This window comes from Bufo gargarizans, chromosome 2 (assembly GCF_014858855.1).
Source record: "Bufo gargarizans isolate SCDJY-AF-19 chromosome 2, ASM1485885v1, whole genome shotgun sequence".
Lineage (NCBI taxonomy): Eukaryota > Metazoa > Chordata > Amphibia > Anura > Bufonidae > Bufo > Bufo gargarizans.
The window spans coordinates 209,682,659-209,702,399 of NC_058081.1; the positions used below are offsets into that span (position 1 = coordinate 209,682,659).

General features: G+C 46.3%; 1 protein-coding gene across 1 annotated transcript; it reads left to right on the plus strand.

Annotated features, from left to right (window-relative positions):
• The first annotated feature begins 1,391 nt into the window (after window positions 1-1,391).
• Window positions 1,392-19,482, plus strand: LOC122925783. Its single transcript, XM_044277134.1, has 2 exons — window positions 1,392-1,486; window positions 18,450-19,482. Exon 2 carries the CDS (start codon window positions 18,526-18,528, stop codon window positions 19,480-19,482), a length of 957 nt encoding a protein of 318 aa, XP_044133069.1. The 5' UTR covers window positions 1,392-1,486; window positions 18,450-18,525.
• The last annotated feature ends 259 nt before the right edge of the window (window positions 19,483-19,741 follow it).

Sequence of the window (19,741 nt, forward strand, 5' to 3'; positions counted from 1 at the left end):
GTTTGAGCCATTTCTGTCTGAAATCCATTTTTTAGACGGAAAAAAAAGGTGATGCCATTCTACAGAAAGATCGATCTAGCAAAAAGTGTTAAGAAACAGATCAATCCTTCATTTGCAAATCTGCCCTGAAAATTTGGAATAGTCTTTATGCAAAACGGACAAGGGGACAGGGGGTCGTCTAAGATTATTAAAACTCTTGGACAAGCCCCCGAATGCTCTGAAATAAGCAAGGATGCTATACTTACCTCTTGTCTGCGCAGCCAGCCCCCCTCGCTGCTGGTTTACAGACTGCAGAGTGATGTATGGCACGTGTGGAAGGTCTCCATTTGGACGGCCCAGCTCGTCCTGTAATGGAGCAGAACAACCAAAAAATTCAGGGCAAAATAGCGCCAACGGGGTGAACAGCCTGTTGGATCCATCCTGCCGCTAGTGTGAAAGTAGCCTTAGTTCGCATTTGTATACACAGGGAGAAGTGCTGCCGAGAAATAACCTTAGCAAATGGCATTTATCTCGTACACAAAATGAATACAAGTCACTTACTATAGTATTGTGATTGTCCATATTGCCTCCTGTTTTTCCATCACATTATTCAGGGCTTGTTTCCATGGTTATGACCACTCTGCAACCCAGCAGCGGTGGTCATGCTTGTACACTAGAGGAAAAAGTTCCAGTCTATGCTTACTCCTGTGGTCCCGGCCACCAGAGAGGTAGGTGGCGTTTTTCTATAGTGTGCAAGCACGACCACTGCTGATGGATTGCAAGATGGTCGTGACCATGGAAACAAGCAGTGTATAATGAGATGGAAATATGATTCCAGACAGCAAAGGAAGGAATATTACCAATAACAATACATTAGTAAGTGCCTTATATTAACTTTCTCTACATAATAAATGTCACTTGCTGAAGTGACACAACCTAAAAATGCGATCAGCTGACAAACAAGCACTTCCACCAAGCAACCGAGCCCGTCCTGAGGTTCTGCCGGTATAGTCTAGTCTAAATAGTAGTAGAGTAATAATCTCCCCACTCTTATTTGTATAAGGATGCCTATGCAGAGCTGTATTGTAAGGTGGCACTGCACTGCTGTATGGCGCCGTAACCTGAAGCTCTTGGGTCCAGGTGCAATATTTCTACCACGGTCCCCCAGCTTTGGGGGCCCCTCAGTCACCAGTTCCAGGTGTGACGGTAATCTCTCCATCCCTATGGCTACGCGCTGGTAATCCAGATACAGCATTGTGGCATGTATGTGAGAATACACACACAGGCATGGATACACTATCTGCAAGGAGACAGGGACTGGGAGGGGAACTGGAGGGAGATATAGTGACAGAGAGGAGGAGGGGATGACTGGGAGGTGGGATGGGGGAGGGAGAAACTCAGAGATGGGGCTGCTTTGGTAATGGAAAGCATTACTGTGAAGAGATGAGGTGGGATGCGGTGGAGAGCGGGCTCAGCACACTGAGGGGATCAGCATGGATGTGGATGGGTAAGTGATGCCTTCCTGCATGCCCACCTCACATCTGGCTGACATGTATGAGCCTCTAGAAGTGCACTTCTCTTGCTTTACCTCACTGTGCACTACATATGACTTACCTGACATTGCCAGGATGCAGATCTTTACCTATGTCTTCTACAGGCTGTCTCCATTCTCCATAGCTGATGTGAATTCTGCACTGCAGCCGTCTACATACATGAAGGCGTCTTCAGTGCACACCATTGTATTCCAAGTACACAGTGTGCAGATGTGTGTGGTCGCTACTAGTGAGCGGGCTGTCTCACATGCACGCTGCGCTCCTCATTCTGCTTCACACAACTGGCCATAGACATAATGATTTCTCTCCCGATAATCGTCAGTTCTGCAGCACCGAGTAATCTCATCTGGTGAAAGACACTTGATCGGTTGATAGAATCGCTGATAGATCTGCGGAAGATAATTTGATAAGTCCTTAGTAAATCACTAGGAGATGCACTGCACATACTACTGGTGTCTCTCTATCCGTGATCATGCGTGTATAATGTCGCTTGTGTTATTGTGCATATATATTGGATTAGGTATGAAACTATAGTGCCCTGACCCAACAAGAAATATCTTTTTTTTTTGTTGCAATATATTTTTATGTCATTTTCTGTTATTATGATCAAGTAAAATACTGCAGTTTACTAGGACGAAGCTTTCTCAACTCCATATAGATTTCTAGCCCATAGGAATGCAGCTTAGGCAGGGTACTGGCTCTCCTTAAAGAGACCAGCTCGGAGTAGAGACTTAGGGTCTATTCACATGTCCGCAAATTGCGGATCCGCAATACACTCGGCCGGCACCCCCATAGAACTGCCTATTGTCCGCAATTGCGGACAAGAATAGGACATGTTCTATTTTTTTTCGGGAGCCGCGGACCAGAAGATCGGGGCCGCGCTCCGGAAATGCTGTGTGCTGTCCGCATCTCTTCCAGCCTCATAGAGAATGAATGGGTCCGGATTTGTTCCGCAATGTTGCCGAACAGATCCGGACCCATTCTACCGATGTGCGAATGGACCCTTACTGGAAGTCCTCTATGGTATGGAGACTTGGTGGCAATACTCCATGGGAAAACAATATGCAAAGGGTTATATCCTGATAAAAGAGAACCATCTCGCTAGCACCTGTGCCTGATTGCAATGTCTTGGATGCAGCTTAGGTAGGGTACTGGCTCTCCTTAAAGAGACTAGCCCTTAGTAGAGACTTACTGGAAGTACTCCATGGGAAAACAATATGCAAAGAAGTATTTCCTGAAAAAAGAGAACATCTCACCAGTGCCTGGAGTGTGATGTCTTAAGTAGGGCACTGCCTATCCTTAAAGATACTAGCCCTGAGTAAAGACTTACTACTGGAAGTACTTCATGGTCTGGAGACTTGGTGGCAAAGCTTCATAGGAAAACAATATGCAAAGAGGTACCTCCTGAGAAAAGAGAACCATCTTGTGAGTGTGATGTCTTGGATGCAGCTTAGGTACAGTACTGGCTCTCCTTAAAGAGACTAGCACTTAGTAGAGACTTACTGGAAGTACTCCATGGGAAAACAATATGCAAAGAGGTACCTCCTGAGAAAAGAGAACCATCTTGTGAGTGTGATGTCTTGGATGCAGCTTAGGTACGGTACTGGCTCTCCTTAAAGAGACTAGCACTTAGTAGAGACTTACTGGAAGTACTCCATGGGAAAACAATATGCAAAGGGATATCTCCTAAAAAAAGAGAACTATCTTGCTAGCGCCACCTTGTGGAAGTGGCTCCCTATAAGTCATAGTTAATAATAATAATATTTCTATAGCGCCATCATATTCTACAGCGCTTTACAAATTCAGGGGGTTCATAATCAAAACAAAAGATATCACAACGTTACTGGCTAATGTACAACTGAAACACTAGTAGTGAGGGCCCTGTTTGCAAGAGCTTACAATCTATGAGGAGGTGGGGGTGACACATAAGGTTGATTGTGATATCTAGTAGTCAAGCCATTATTGTACTGAAAGCTGACTTTTTAACAAGCCCTAGGACACAAGGGGAAAATAGCCAGGCCAGATATCCATCTGTAGACAGCTATTTCAGGGTGTTTGCTCCTCTTCAGTACAGAGTAGGATTCTGTCTGCCTGATACAATGCCTTGGAAACAGGTTAGGTAGGGTACTGGCACTCCTTAAAGAAGTCAGTCCCGTATGGAGACTTACTTGAAGTAATTGATGGTATGGAGTTTTATTGACAATGCTTCATGGGAAAACAGTATACAAATAGATATCTCCTGAAAAAAGGATCCATCTCGCTGGCGCCACCAGGTTTCTTTTTTTTTTCAGGAGATACCTCTTGACATATAGCCCATAGGAATGAAATAGTTCACTTGGCCATTTAGATGACCAGGAATTAGGCAGTCACCCTAGAAGCAAATATTGTGATAGCACTATTGATGAGTGAAGCGAGCTTCAGATCCTAGATCCGAAGTCGCTTCGCTCAAAACTTTGGATTAATGCTGTACAGAGATCCGTCTACATACAACATTAAAATGTACAGCCTCCAATGAGGTGAAGTTAGTTATTTGTGAAGTCTTCCGAGACTTTGTTGAATAACTTCGGTATTTGAGTGGAAAACCACCTTAAAACTTGGATCCGAATTCGGCTTCTAACTGGTACCTCGAGTCTCCATACAACATTAAATTTAAAGTTTTGAGTGAAGCTCGTTTTGCTCATCACTAGATAGCCCCCATATAAAAGCTGTGAATTTGATAGATTGCACTTAGATGTACTGTATGTTTTAGGTACCATTAGTAGACCATGGTATCACTACAGAGGTGGACAGATTACATTTCACCCACATTGGGCTTGGCTTAGCCACATGTGGACAGACACCCAGTCTGATTTCATCCTTTGTGTACAGTCAGTTACTGATATAGTTCCGTCCACCTGCTTTTTTTGTGGATCCTGACTCACCCTGCCTTGTTTCAAGTCCATTTCTGTCTGAATCTTGTGTCTTGAGCTGAACCTTGTATCCTATCTGAACCCTATATCCAATGCCTGGACCTGTATCTGAACCTGTATCTGGACAGATGACTGTAGACTGTAGGAGCCAGTAAGACCAATCCAATGGTGGGATTGATTGTGATAGGGCAAAATAGGAACAACATACAAATTTCTTGGTGCATTGGTTCCTTGGACTCCATTCTCAAACAGGTACCTTTGTTCCCTCATTCCACATTGCCAATGTATCACCTGTGAAGGTCATGCAAGTGTACAACTTTAGCTATGAGGAGAAATGTTCTTTCTAACCTATGCAAGCTATGAAAAGTCAATGAAATTTCTCATAATACATCATTCTCACAAATGGCCACTGCTGCAATTAAATCTTGGACTTTTTGTGATTGGAGCTCAGAGACTAATGAAAAGAAGTCTTTCTAGCAGAGCATTGTCGGCAATCCCAACTCATGGATAGTTTCTGATTTCTATATATGATAAGTCAGCAGATTTAGAAGCTAGGAAAACTCCATTGTGAAGTCCAGAGTGGCAGCTACAGTATATCATGTTCTCTCAGTAGAGATTGACCATGTTAATTGCAGGAGGATTGTTGCCTGAGTCCATTATGTGTTCACTACTACTCCTATGAGATTAATCAATGCATTGCATGTTAAAGGCTACATGTTATTTTAGAATATATCACAGGAGGCAGTCGTATTAAACCATATCCATTTAAATCTATCACTAGTACAGGACCCTTAATATTAGAGCGACTCCATTAGCATGAGCTAGTGGGCCCAAATGGAGCTGAGACGGTTCACATTTAATTTTTTCCTACACAAAGCAAAGCAAGATGGATTTATTCTGAAACTGTTTTCCAAAAACCCTCAGACTGTGGAGTCATAGAGTAGTATGTGAGCCTGGCACTATTCCTTTTCATAAAGACTTGGAGAAAAATTGATATTTTGGAGGCCCATGACACCCAGTCAGGGTAGTACTTCCATTTTCTAAAAGGCCTCTGAAAAGAGAGAAGAGGAATCAGATTGGTTGCAGTGGTCAGCTTTACGACTACTGATACCATTGTTCTGTTGTAGGTTGACACATAAGCTCAGTTGTGTTCATCTACCTTTCAATGACATATACATTGATCATACACTTAGGATGAAGACCTTTTGCCATGCACAGCACTGCCATCATTGTTCTCACTGCTGTGTGCTCCAGCGCTCTCCTCCTGCCTCTGCTCAGTGCCTGCACCACATTGTTATGCAACATGTGCACTCCAATCATACCATTCCATCTTAGCAGCATGTCTGAGCAAGTAGGTCCGTTAAAACCATTGCCTGAGCACCAGCAAAACAGTGGTTAACTTTTCGTGGTTCTGAGCTCTCTTGCTGTTCATCTGTTTCTGATGAGCCACTTAAGGTATGCTATATATACCCAGATTGTTCTTTCACTCATAGCCTGAGGTTTAGTCCCAATTCAGATATCTGTTTAGTTTTTTTCCATGTGTGCAATTCACTGCACTCAGAACCATAGAGCTGCATGGTGTAATTCACAACTCTAAGTCAGGGATGGCGAGGGACAATTGGATATTTGTAGCATTGTTTACAGACCATACAAAATTATCAACTTAAAAATTAGACTGTTATATTTGGTCAAACATATAATTATATCAGACCCTACCAACCTCCATCAGCATTCATTCAGACCCCCCCCCCCCAGCCTGCATCAGCCTCAGATCAGACCCCTCAGATCAGACACCCCAGCCTCTATTAGCCTCAGATCAGCCCCCCTAGCCCCCATCAGACTCAGATTAGACCCCCAGATCAAATCTAATCAGCCTCAGATCGGACCCCCAGATCACATATAATCAGTCTCAGATCAGACTCCCCAGACCCCATCAGCCTCAGATTAGACCCCCAGATCAGATCTAATCAGCCTCAGTCCGAACCCCATCAGCCCTTATATCAGATATTACAAAAAAATAAAATAAACTTACCTGGCTTGCTCTGGACATCGCTGCAGATCCCGGACTCCCTGCATCGCTTCTTCCGGTTACCACTATGTACTGTGACCTGACTGTGCCCTACGTCCTGGCATTCTACGCATCAGGACACAGAGCAGGGCCCAAATAGGTTATGCTCTGGCAGGGAGTCATGGGCCAAATGAAATGATCCCACGGGCTGGCAGTTCCCACCCCTGGTCTAAGTGAAGAAATTCATTGCATGCGCTACAATTTTACCAAATTTCACCCTTTTTGGTCTTGGCTTAGCCATATGTGACCAGCCACTCAGTCTGGTCTCATCCTAAGGCCTCATGCACATGACCGTGTCGGTTTTTGCTGTCCGCAAACCGCGGATCCGTAAAAAACAGAAGGCGCCCGTGTTGCCTTCCGCAATTTGCGGAACGGAACGGGCACCGGCAATATAAATGCCTATTCTTGTCCGCAAATCGCGGACAAGAATAGGAAATGTTATATTTTTTTGGCGGGCCCGCGGAATGGAGCCACGGATGCAGACAGCACACGGAGTGCTGTCCACATCTTTTGCGGCTCCATTGAAATGAATGGGTCCGCATCCGAACCACCAAAACGGCGGCTCGGATGCGGAGCCAAACAACGGTCGTGTGCATGAGGCCTTACAGTCAGTTCGTAGAGCAGTTCCTGATATAGTTCCATCCACCTGCTTTTCTTGTGGATCCTGCATCACGTCCATTCCTGTCTGAATCCTGTGCCTTAACCTGAACCTTGTATCAGTGCCTGTACCTGTATCCAGTGTATGTACCTGTATCTGAGCCTGTGTATGAATTTTTAACCGAACTGTACCAGAACTACAAACTCAGAAATTGTGTTCCTGTGTTGTATTTCAGCTCTGCTGTTCCTGAACTAGGAGCACAGGAGTTTAAGACGCTAATCGCTGTAGCTGGCTGTGGACCTGCTGGCCTCTATATAACCTCGACGCATCCACCGCTAGTCTAAATGTAAGACGGCTTCCTTGCTGGCTTAAATTTAGACCATTTTTAATGCCTAAAACGGGCTTAAAAAATGGTAAATGAGACGTGCTACCGGCCCGTCCCCTTCACCGCCCATGTCACACACCCTTTTTTAGACCTGGCGTGAGCGGGGAGAAGTCACAGATTGCGGTGCAAATAACCTATGCACCGTAATCTGCGCCAGATATACTCCAGAAAACAAACTGGAGTATATCTGATAGTAAATGATGCCCACAGTTTTGCTGTTACAGCTCTGCTGAACTGCAAACTATGAACTGAGGAAAGGGTTGCAGAAATATACAGCTCTAGAAATGGTTTCAGAGTCTCTGATGAGACTCTTTCCGTGTGGGGAGGGTGGATCTGATGTAGCCGCACCGCACTGCCAAGCCGCTGCTGAGATGCCGCCATAAACCCTTAGTTAATGACGTTTGCAAATTGTGTGAACGGGTTGCTGATTGTTAATGAAAAATGCAAACTGCGTGACCTTATATTATCAACAACCCATAAACGCTTGTACAATTTGCAGAAAGTGTAGACTTGGGGCTTTTAACTGCATCGTGGCTGCATGGCTTGAGAAGGGACATCATCCTCATTTGCATGTTTTAAAATGATCATAAGGTGTATGCAGTTCTTGCCTCTGGAACGTCATCAAACCACAATAGAATATATTAAACAGTATCAAAACAGTAATCCATTAGACCTGACAAATTACTCTAAGAGCAGGGACTCTGAGGTAGTCACGAGAGATCCCAACCGTCTCTAGCCTCAGCTAAGTTCAGTGTTCTTCCATTTACAGAATTATGTATTTTCTGTTGTAAGGTCAAGAAGTCACTTATATACGACTTTAGAAGCCAATTTGAGTTGTCTAGTGTCTCAGCAGTAGAGGTGACCTCAGACGGTGCGGCCTAGCTACAAGATGTTCATGCGTAAAACAGTAGCAAGTACAGGTGCAGCCCAACAAATACAGGCATATAATCCGTATGCGGATCCCAGAGCCACGCTTCACTGTGTACGGGTACCCTAAAGTGGTGGATTAGGATTGGTATAATGGATTAGATGTGGATTTTGGTCTTGGAATCCTGCAACTAAATTATGGTTTAATCCATTTCAAATATTATGATGAAGTTAAAGGGGTTGTCCCATGAAAAATATTCTGCAGTCTTCAAACCAGCACCTGGATCTTAGTACTTTTGTAATTGCATGTTATAAAAAATTTAGCATGGTTATTCACTAAAATGCCTCTGTATAGTGCCACCTGCTGTTTGTTCTGTTTCTTATCGTTTTTACCTGCTCACTGATATGGCCGCACATGCTCAGTTTCATCCTTCAACTGCCTCCTGAGCTGTGATAGGAAGAGCTGAGACACGCCTCCTGAGCTGTGATAGTGAGAGCATAGACACGCCCCCTTAGCTGCAGCAGAGAAGACACTCCCCTTGATCTGTCGGCTTGATATAAATCTAGCAGAGCAATGAACGGGGAAATATCTGGATCCATGTGAGGTACAGGGCTGGTTCTAACTTTGTTAGAAAGAGGTTATCATGTACTATATGATGTCCGGTTTTCATTTTTTACATTGGTCATGGGATACCCCTTTAAAAATCACATGGCGAAGAGGCTGACATGGTGACACTATATGGGACAGGTATGGGTGCTGCATCACTCACCTAGATTTTGCCTGGAGCCAGCCACCAAACTCCTATGTCCATGGTACAGGCTGCAGCTTGGCTGCTAGATCTCTTTCTGTGTGTGTATTGGTGTCTATTTATTGAACCTTGCCCTACAGCTCTGCAAGGTTTCATTCCCTTTTTTACTCTGTGTTTAGCTGTTTGACCAATGAGCTCATCAGTCCATCTTTATATGCTGGGCTGTTTGTTCCATGCCTGAACTGAGCAATAGATTCCTTTTGGTTTCACTTGCTTCTGGGATTTCTTCAGAATACTATCAATGCTCATATTTGTAGCAAATGAACAGTCAACATGTTGAGGAGAATCTAAAAACATAAGGAATAAAACACACTGCGAAAAAAGCATAATACATAAGCTTCAAAAACAAGTGAAATAATACAAAGACATAGTAATACTGACAGTAAGATTGGAAAAGGGCAGAACTAAATGGCTACCATCGCCCAAGTAGCTGGAACTGAAAGGTTGTTGTGTGTTCTTTACTAATAGGTCTCCATACAAGCGCAGTGGTGAGAGAACATTCCACCTCCACCTCCTTCGCCTGTGTTATACATAAAATATTTTTTGTCCTTGTGCTTTTCATAAACTGAATTCAAATGAGTATGAATCATAGCACTGATGGAAAACTGCAGCCCACACAGCAATTTGTTTTGTGTTACATTGTATGTAACAGGTAGGCAGCATGACACCATACATGAGGCATGCGTTCTCCCACCGTGTGTGTCACACACCAAGAGTCACATCAAACATTTACGCATACAACTGTGCCTCTTCCATTATTTACCATTTAAATATGTTCCACACAATTGAATTTCATGTTCTCCACTGGAATTGTTCTGCTGAGATCTTTAATCAGAAGATGTTCCTGGGTGTTCTTCATCTGCTACAACACGTGGGCCTTCTAATGATAATGCTACATGTCTTATATTTTTAATGGTAGATTTTTTTTAGACCTGTCATCAAATGACAAATAACCCCTGAAAAGGATTTATACTGAAAAGATATTGGCCGAACAATGACTAAACATTGAAAGTTCAGCAATTTCATGTAGATGACAAGAACCAGAATGGAATGACATTACTGTATTGTAAGGGATGAAAGGATCTGATAACCCTCCCTAGCAAATAAACTGTACAAATATGAATATGCAGCCGACGTGTGGCAGAATACACTAGATATCTTTATTGTGCATCTGTATATCATACTTGGGGAATCTGTTCCCTTTGATAATATACACAAGGAAAACATAAGCCAAATAGTAAAGACCTGACTTTCTATCCCATCATAAAAAAAAACTAAAATAACAGTTTTATCACTGACAGAAAACAGTCTGTCCCATTAAAAGCAAGAAGCTGCTTGTAAAAGCTAAAAGGAGGCCTTACAAGTATTAGTGACAATAAGGTTCCCCTAGATCAAAAGCAGTTTAATAGGGAAAAAGCCTGTAAATACATAGTTTGACTTTGCCGGTAGTGACATGAGAGGCTGAGTTATGCCAACAAGTTCACATTTAGGTTACAAATAAGATACTATTATGTATATTTGTGTGAGGCACTTACGGTAGTACAGTGAAGAACCTAGGAAATCAGGGAATAAGCGTAGTCGGTTGTGGTGTGCCAAAACCGAGGATGAGGTAGGCCTGAGAAAGAAGAGGGCCCACCCAAGGAAAGAGATGTGGAAGAAATGAGTTTGTTAAAAGAGTGGAGTGGTGGGAGGGTCAAAGCTCAGACCTCGGACGGTGCAGGAGTTAGGTAGAGGGGTGCCCTAAATAGGCTGGAGGCGGACCTCAGCCCCTCCCACAAATCCAGGCCAAAGCCTTCACACTTGTGTGAGGCACTTACGGTAGTACAGTGAAGAACCTAGGAAATCAGGGAATAAGCGTAGTCGGTTGTGGTGTGCCGAAACCGAGGATGAGGTAGGCCTGAGAAAGAAGAGGGCAAAAATGAGATAAACCGTTTATTGTATTCGATATACAGGAAAACTCAACCCGACATGTTTTGGAAAGCATTCCTTAACTCCCGTGTTGGATTGGGGATGTAACGTGCGAAAGCGGACGACTTCCAGCGCCCCAATCTCTTAATGACATGAGCCGGGATGTTGGCACTGGAGGCCGTGGACGCGGCCCCGATCCGAAAGGAGTGCCCAGAGTAGTTGGATGCGTTGAGGCCTAGTTGAGTGAGGGGTGACCTGACATAGGTCATGAAGGTGGTGGTGGTGAGTACAGACCCACGCCGTTGAAGTAGTGGCTGACAGGGTAGGAACTTGTGATGCTGTTTGTATGCGTCCAGGACCCCGACTGGGCACCATCTGTTCTGCGTAGGGTAGTATGGAATGTTCACGGGTGAGAGCTGACTGCTTTTGGAGTGAGGTAAGGTTAGGATATAATGATCCCCGTGTTTCGACAAGTGGGAGGCTAGCAGACAATGTGTAGTTTGGGTCGCCGAGGTCGTGGTGAATTCCCCGGGCCTCAGGAATCCGTAGAAGGCCAGGTACATCGCTGTTTTGATGATGGAGTTGGTATCAGCTTCAAAAGGACTGGAGTCTAATAAGTCGGATAGTGCTTTGAAAATGTGACTGTTAATGGGCAGTCTCTGTGTCGGCCGTGCGGGTTCTGTCTTCTGAATGCCCTTGAGTATGGTTTTGATCTGGTGTGAGGCCATGAAACTGATGTTGTTGGGGTGTATGATTAGCATGTGATGTTGGATACCGGTGAGATAGAGCTTGATGGTGTTGTATGACAGTTTGAGCTTGAGGTGGCAAAAAGAAGCAAATCCTAGCAGGGAAGTCATGACAAATGGGTGCGTGATGCTGTGTTCCAACAGGAATTTGTTAACCAGTGCGAATGCTCTGTTGTATGACCTGCGTGTGTTGTCTGATAGTGCAGAGTGGGATAATGACTGGCTATGGCGCATGATGACCTCTAATCCAGAATGAGCTGGTGAAATGACGGGGTGATGGAGGCCGTGGGTGACGCTGACGGGAGAGCCTGATGAAACGCCTGAAATTGGAAACGAGACAGATTGTCAGCTGCCGTATTGCACCTTCCCGGGACGTGGAAGCAGTGTATGAAGAAATTGTTGCAAGCTGCCAACCAAGTAAGCCTGCGCAGGAACCTCATGATTGTGAGGGATTTGGACCGACCCTTGTTAATGATCTGGCAGGTCGCCTGGTTGTCTGAGTAGCATCGGACCGACCTGTTTGCCCATGAATGACCCCACGCCACGGCGGCCGCCACGATAGGGTAGATCTCGAACAGAGCCGAGGTAGTGGAGAATCCCTCCAAACCCTGGACCGCAGGAGGCCAGCTACCCCACAGCCAATCGTTCCCACAAATGGCCGCGAAGCCTGTGGTGGATGCCGCATCCGACCAGACAGATGGGGAAGAGTCCGATAGCTGAGGGAGGAACATGCTCCTGTCGTTCCAGGCGGACAGAAATCTCCTCCACACACCCAGATCTGCAGTGGCGTGGGCATCCAGGGGCAGCCTGTGAGAGTCGTGAAGGAAAAGGGGGAAAAGGTGCAGAAGCCGTGAAATGAACGAGCGACCCTGGGAAATGATGCGCATGGCAAAGTTCAGGGACCCCAATAGGGACTGTAACTCCTTGCGGTTGCAGTTGCCGAGTTGAAGGTAATTGTCTATGTGGTTGAGAATAACCTGGATCTTCCCGAGTGGCAAACTGGCTTGCATGGAGGCCGAATCCAACTGAATGCCCAAGAAGGTGATGAATGTGTCCGGCCCTTCTGTTTTCTTGGAGGAGATGGGTACCCCAAGTTCCCCGAACAGCTTGATGGTGGCCCTGAGGCTGGCGGGAGGGGAGCTGTTTTCCTCCACGAGTAGAAAGTCATCAAGGTAATGCAAGACCATCGGGCATCTTGCTACGTTCAAGAGCAACCGGCATAGTGCCTCCGCGAATGTGTCAAAAATGGCCGGGCTACTCTTGGATCCGAAGGTCAACCGGGAGAAAAAATAATAGTTTCCGGACCACTTGATGGCATGAAGGTGCCACAGTGACGGGTGGATTGGTAGAAATTTGAACGCATTGGCGATGTCGGTTTTGCTGAGCCATGCTCCGACCCCTGCTTGCTTGATGGCGGTGATGGCGTGATCTATGGTGGTGTATTGGAGTGAGAATTCTTCCGATGGAATGAGGGAGTTTAGACTGGGGTCGGCTGAACCGTGTGGTGCCGATAAATCGATGATTAGCCTCTGCTTCTGGGAAGACTTCCCGGTGACGATGCCAATGGGATTGGTGCGCCATGTGGTGAATGGGGGTGTCTTGAATGGTCCTAGCACGAAGCCCTCTGCGACTTCCAGGGCTATGAGGGCGTCAATTGCGGTGGGGTTGCCTTGGGCGGATAGGAGATTTGGACATTCGAGGGTACCTGTCGGCATGTGCAGGATGCCCGTGTGGAAGCCTTCGGTCAGACCTGACACCAGGAAATCCGTGAGATGTCTGGATGGGTGCTGAGACATGAATGCTTCCAGAATGTCCCTTTTCAAGTGCTCCGGTATCATGTGCGCCGGGCTGACTTCTTGGTCATCTGGGTTGATGGATGGCACGGCCACTGGCAACCCGGCTGGTGCCGGTGGCGCCGCCGGTGGTGGCACTGCCAAGGAGAGGGATGTGGTGACCGACTCCAGCTTCTCTAACCTGTCGTTGACCCTGGACATGGACGTCATCAAAGAGGCCAGCACGGCGTGTATGTCCCCCGTGCCGGACCGGCTGGGTCCCTCCCCCGCCTCCGCGTTACCGGCTGACGTGCGCAGTAGACGGAAAAGCTCCGCTTTCCTTGCCGTGGCGGGGAAGGGAATCCGCCGTCTCCTCAATTCTGTCGTGATACGCGGAACTGTCCAGGATCTGATGGCTGCTGGGCTGGAAAGATCGTCTCCCTGGGCTAAGGTGATGGATCTGGCCGGCGTGCCAGGAAGGGAAAAGTTCTCACTTCCTTCCAGAGACATGCTAAAACAGAATAGTTTGTTAGTGTGGGGAAACACAGGATCGTGCTGGCAAGCTAGCTATGCCGGATGGCGAAATAATTAAGCCTAAGATGGTGACAGATGAGGCCCTGCTAATTGCCGAGCGGCTTGAGAGGCACTATCTATGAGTTGGCGCGAGGGGTTGATGAGGCCACTGACGTGGTGGCAGGAGTGTGAGGCCTCTCGGTGACTTGTAAGACAGGACTAGGGAAAGGGAGTGACAGGTGAGGCCCTCTCTATGCAACAGCGAGGCGGCTTACTAACGAGTGGCGCGATGGGTGGCTGCCTCCGAGCGTGTGAGGCGGGGTGTTGGCCTCGCGGACCACTGACTGATGGCGGAGCCAAGAGGGGGATACTCTAGTGGGATTCCGATGCCCCTAATGCCAGCACGCTGACCCTAACGGGATGGAGTGAAATGTAGGAAAAATAGACGATTGAGCAGGTGTACGTACCTGGTAGCCAAAAAAAGTGGTCTGGACGTTGGCATGACCTGAGAGGATTGCGCCGTGACTTGCCATGGTGACCCGGTATGGTGGATGTGGTGTGAAATGTAGAAAAGAAAAGTAGTTTGACTGTGATGATTCTTTTTATTTGTTTTCCATATGGTTTTTTTTTTTTTTTTTTTTTCATTGTGGCGGGGTTTTGTTTTCCCATATGGCTTTTTTTTTTTTTTTTTTTTTTTTACAAGTGGCGTTTTTTTTTTTTTTTTCCATGTGGGGGGTTTTTTTTTTTTTTTTTTTTTTTTTGTGGCGGGTTTTCTTTTTTCCATATGGGGTTTTTTTTTTTTTTTTTTTTTTTTTGTGTTATGTGGCGGGTTTCTGTTTTCCCATATGGCGAGTTTATATATATTGGTTTTGTTTTTGTTTTCCTCTATTTTCCCATGCGGGTGTTCTGGTGCTTTGTGTGAACGTTTGAGGTTTGAGGATGTGGCGCCCCCCTCCTGAAGGTGCTGGCTGATGGAGGGGAGCGGTAGCCGAATCTTGAGGTGCCTGGTGCAGGGGTGTATGTGCGGCACCCCTCGGCTCCCCCTCCCCCCCGCACAGCGCACGTGCGCGGCATCCGGCCGGCCGCAGGTCACCGCGCATGCGCCGCGGCCGCGCACGCGCCGCGCCCCCGCCGCGCATGCGCAAACCGGGCGTCGGGACGCGGCGGACGCCATTGGCAGCGCGGCAGGAGGACGGAGATGCGGGGAAGAGAGGGACCGCGGCGCTGGCGCGGCGCGCGGAGGGGGAGCATGGAGCGGTCGGGTTGCGGTGAGCCACTGGTGACTGTGGGAGGGCGGGCGCGCCGCTGAGCTGGGCGAGGGGAACAACTTGCCCAACAAAGTAACAGAATGGTCCATGCACGTGACAGCCTGATGCATATATATATTTGTGTGTGAGGGGGAGGAAAGTGTGGGATGATGGTGAGGAGGGGAACGGCGTTGGTGGCTGCCATGGGGATCTGGTACAACGTGTTTGGCAGCGCTGGGAGTGGGGATGTGATGTGGTGACCGTGTGCATGCATGATCGGAAAACGTAGCAACATGAAACCGTGACAGGAGTGAAACTGTGACATGGTTTGACAAGGAAAAAGTGAAATGAACGAGCTGGTACAGGGGCAACCGTGAGGCCCTGTGCTGCACCGCAGACATGAAATGATAGTGACTTGTAACGAGAATTTGTGACATGAGTGCAAAGTTTGGTGAAATGAAATGAGCCGGTACAGGGGGCAACCGTGAGGCCCCAGCTGTACCGTATGGATGACTCATAGTATACCGGGCAAAACTTCCAAGACTCAGCAACTCGCAGGTAACTCTCCAGTAACTCCACCAGCGACTTCCTCCTTCAAAGCTCAGACCTCGGACGGTGCAGGAGTCAGGTAGAGGGGTGCCCTAAATAGGCTGGAGGCGGACCTCAGCCCCTCCCACAAATCCAGGCCAAAGCCTTCACACATATCTTCAGAAGGAATGCAGATTTCGCTCAGACACATCCTCTTGCCCGCAGAAATCCGGTGACCTGGTCATTGAGTCTCCAGTGAGATAAGACTGGAATTCTCTTCTGATCCCCAGAGTCCATGTAGATAACACCTGCAGTCCACTGCTTCACTAGTATGATAATGCACAGATAAGTCTTACCACGCTTGAGTTCAAATCCAATGTTACAGCTTTAGGCCGCGAGCATCTTGAAGTTGAATATTCATATAAATAATATTTTGTTGTGACTTTAGATATGGTGATAAACCTTTCCTAATGAAGACACCTATGTAGCCTCAAGTGCTTGACACTAAAAGTTACTTATTAAAAATTTTTACTACTACTCACATTTTTTATCTTTCAAGAACTTTCTGTCTGTGTTCACATCACGTTTTTGACCTATGTTTAAAGGTGTTCTACAGGTTATTTTAACTGATGATCTATCCTCTGGATAGATCATCAGCATCTGATCGGTGGGGGTCCGACACCCGGGACCCCCCGCCGATCAGCTGTTTGAGAAGGCAGCGGCGCTCCAGCAGCACCGCGGCCTTCTCACTGTTTACCGCAGGGCCAGTGATGTCACTACTAGTATCACTGGCCTGGGCGGGGCTAAGCTCCATTCAAGTGAACAGAGCTTAGCCGCGCCCAGGCCAGTGATACAAGTCGTGACGTCACTGGGCCTGTGGTAAACAGTGAGAAGGCCGCAGCGCTGCTGGAGTGCAGCTGCCCTCTCAAACAGCTGATCGGCGGGGATCCCGGGTGTCAGACCCCCGCGGATCAGATGCTGATGATCTATCCAGAGAATAGATCATTAGTTAAAAATAACTCAAGAACCCCTTGAAACATATAGACATGACTTACGGTATATAATAAACAGATGCCTCTGATGGATGCCGTACAGTGGCATCCATCACCATAGGGTTCCTATGGACAAAAAAAAAAATTGGGTTAACATATACCTTTTTTTGCTGGAAAATGTTAATAAATGTGGGACAAAAACGGGATGTAAACACAGTCAGATATACATTTTTTCAATTCCACACCATTCTCAAGGCCTGTTTCCAGAGGCTGTAAACCTGTGCAGACCTAATATTTCTCCCAGCTAAGAAGTGTATACCATTATATACTGTATAATCAGCTTGGATTTGAAACAGATACAGTACATTTTACCTACACTATAGGCGGCTATTCCTCCTGATCGCTCCCCCCCATACATTTGCAGGCTCGGTACAGCTGCATGCATATACTATATATCACTCTGCTCAGCTTCTCCTGTTCTATGACATGCTGCCTGCAGATTGCACTGCAGTTTGTGGTGACAGGTCCTCCTTAATGGAAACTTTGACCTTTTTCCAGTATGTAGATTTAATTGAGGCTAATAGCACAATGTGAAAAGACCTCAAAGGAGTTCTCTGGGAATAAGGACTTTTTACATACAAGTAATGCCCACAACCTGCCTCCATAAATAGAAGATTCTCACTTACCTGCTCCCTGCCACTCCAGTCCTCTGTGCAGGCTCCTGCATATCCATGTTCTAGTCCTCGTACTGTTTGCATCCAGTGGTGCATGGTGTCCTGCTCCACTGCAGCCCATAACTGGCTTCAGTGGTGACATGGCCACAAGCAGCACATCACTGCTGAAGCCAGTTATGGGCTGCAGCACATCACTGCTGAAGCCAGTTATGGGCTGCAGCAGAGCATCTGACTATGACCATACACTGCTGGATGTAAACAGTCTGGTCACCGGGACATGGGCATGCAGGGGCCAGCACAGAGGACTGGAGTGGTGGGAGTAGGTATAATTCTTCTATTTATGGAGGAAGACTGCAGGCATTTATGTAAAAAACCTTTATTCCCGGAGAATCCCTTTAATGTGTATGAGTATCTTTACTCAACTCCTAATTTGGACAATATTCAAAAGTACCTGTAAAGTAGTACAGGGGTGTAGCTATAGGGGGTGCAGAGGTAGCAGTTGCTACCGGCCCCAGGAGCCTGAGGAGGCCCAAAAGACCCTTGTGGTACATAAGAAGACACCGGTATTATAGAAAGTGCATCCTTGTCAAGTTACACCTCTGGCTGGAAGCAATTTTTGCCTCAGGCAACATGAAGGCTATGTGCTTCCCTGCGCCTGCCCACAAAGTACTGAGGGAAGGGGGGGCCCAAGCTGAACTCTCGCACCAGGGCCCATGAGCCTTTAGCTACACCACTGGTGAAGCCTATGCCTTCTCAAAATTATCGATAGACATTTGCCCATTCGTTCAAATCATTTTTGGAATTCCTTCTCAGGTGGCATAAAACACATTGACATACAACAATATAAAGCGTGTTATCCTGGACATTTCACTGTAATGTTCTTTCTTTTTTTGCCTTCTAGTTTCTGCTGTCAAAGAAAAGTGAAGCCACGGTGACCTTGTGTTTGGCTGGTAGATGTTGATAGAAGAAGAGACATCATGGGTTTGTCACACTGGACATCGGTGAACATCTTCCTTTTGGCATGCATACGCCTAAGCCTTCAGGAGGTAACGCCCACTGAAGACTTCTCACCGTCAGAAGAAGAACTGATTGTATCACGTACTTTCTCCCCAATTGGTCTTGCCCCAGTGACAGAATATCCTCCTTCAGAGGCACCTACATGGCTTGATGATAATGAAGCTTCATTTTCTGATGAAAGTCACACAGATATGTATCTGGTGCATGGTCCAACCTATAATACACCAGTTCTAGAATCAGACCAACTTCAGATTGATATGTTATTACTTGACAAAAGCCAGGAAACAGATGAATATGTGCAGACTGCCACTCCAATTTATGAGCTAACAGACAGACACCGGACAGTGGTGGCTATTGTAGAACCTCCAATGGTGCCTCTTGTGACAGACTCTTATGGATCAGCATCTCCTTGGCCTGAAATCTCGTCACAGTTACCCTTTACGCCTGACTTTACTACTGTTAATGTTTCAATAGAACTAATTCCAGAGGCTGTAACCTCCTTGGAAACATTGTTATACCCTTTACTTGAAGAGGATGATGTACAGCCTGTAAATTCAACAGTTCTGAGTAGCACTGGACCTCAGACGGATGCAGACTCTTCACTGCCATATATCTGGGACATAAGCAAGCAAGCAGTTACTGATTCTCGGCTACATGAAGATGAACCCACTGAAATGGCATCTTTTGAAGTGCCCACTAAAGAAAATAACATGGATGAAGTAAATGCTACTGAAGATGCACCATTTGTTATATCTGAAGTAATTCCTGATAAGATCTTAGAAGTCTCAGCAGAGAAAGATGTCCACCAAACATATGAGGACGTATCTAACGTAGCATCAACAATGACAGTAAACATCACTGGTAAGAAACATATTGCCATATTTAAGAGACAGGAAAGCATTACTTGTGTGGTTTAAGTGTTGAAAAGAGAAAGAGGTTTGGTTAGAAGAACCTATTTATTGCATTGGTTCTATTATGGGATAAACATATCTTCAATTGTTTGTTTATTCATTTAGCTCTATTTGTCTTCTACAGCTTGAGTGAATTCTTACCCATTGCAATCTGCTCAGTCCCATTCAGTGTGAAATCCGTCAAATGAGATCTGTGATGAGTGAGGCCGGAGCCCCTCTCTCTGTTCCCTAAATGCAGATCTAATATGATATCCTTACAACCAAA

What these genes read in the sequence shown, in the direction of transcription:
- LOC122925783 (XM_044277134.1), top strand. Translation starts at nt 18,526, where the DNA reads ATGGGTTTGTCACACTGGACATCGGTGAACATCTTCCTTTTGGCATGC.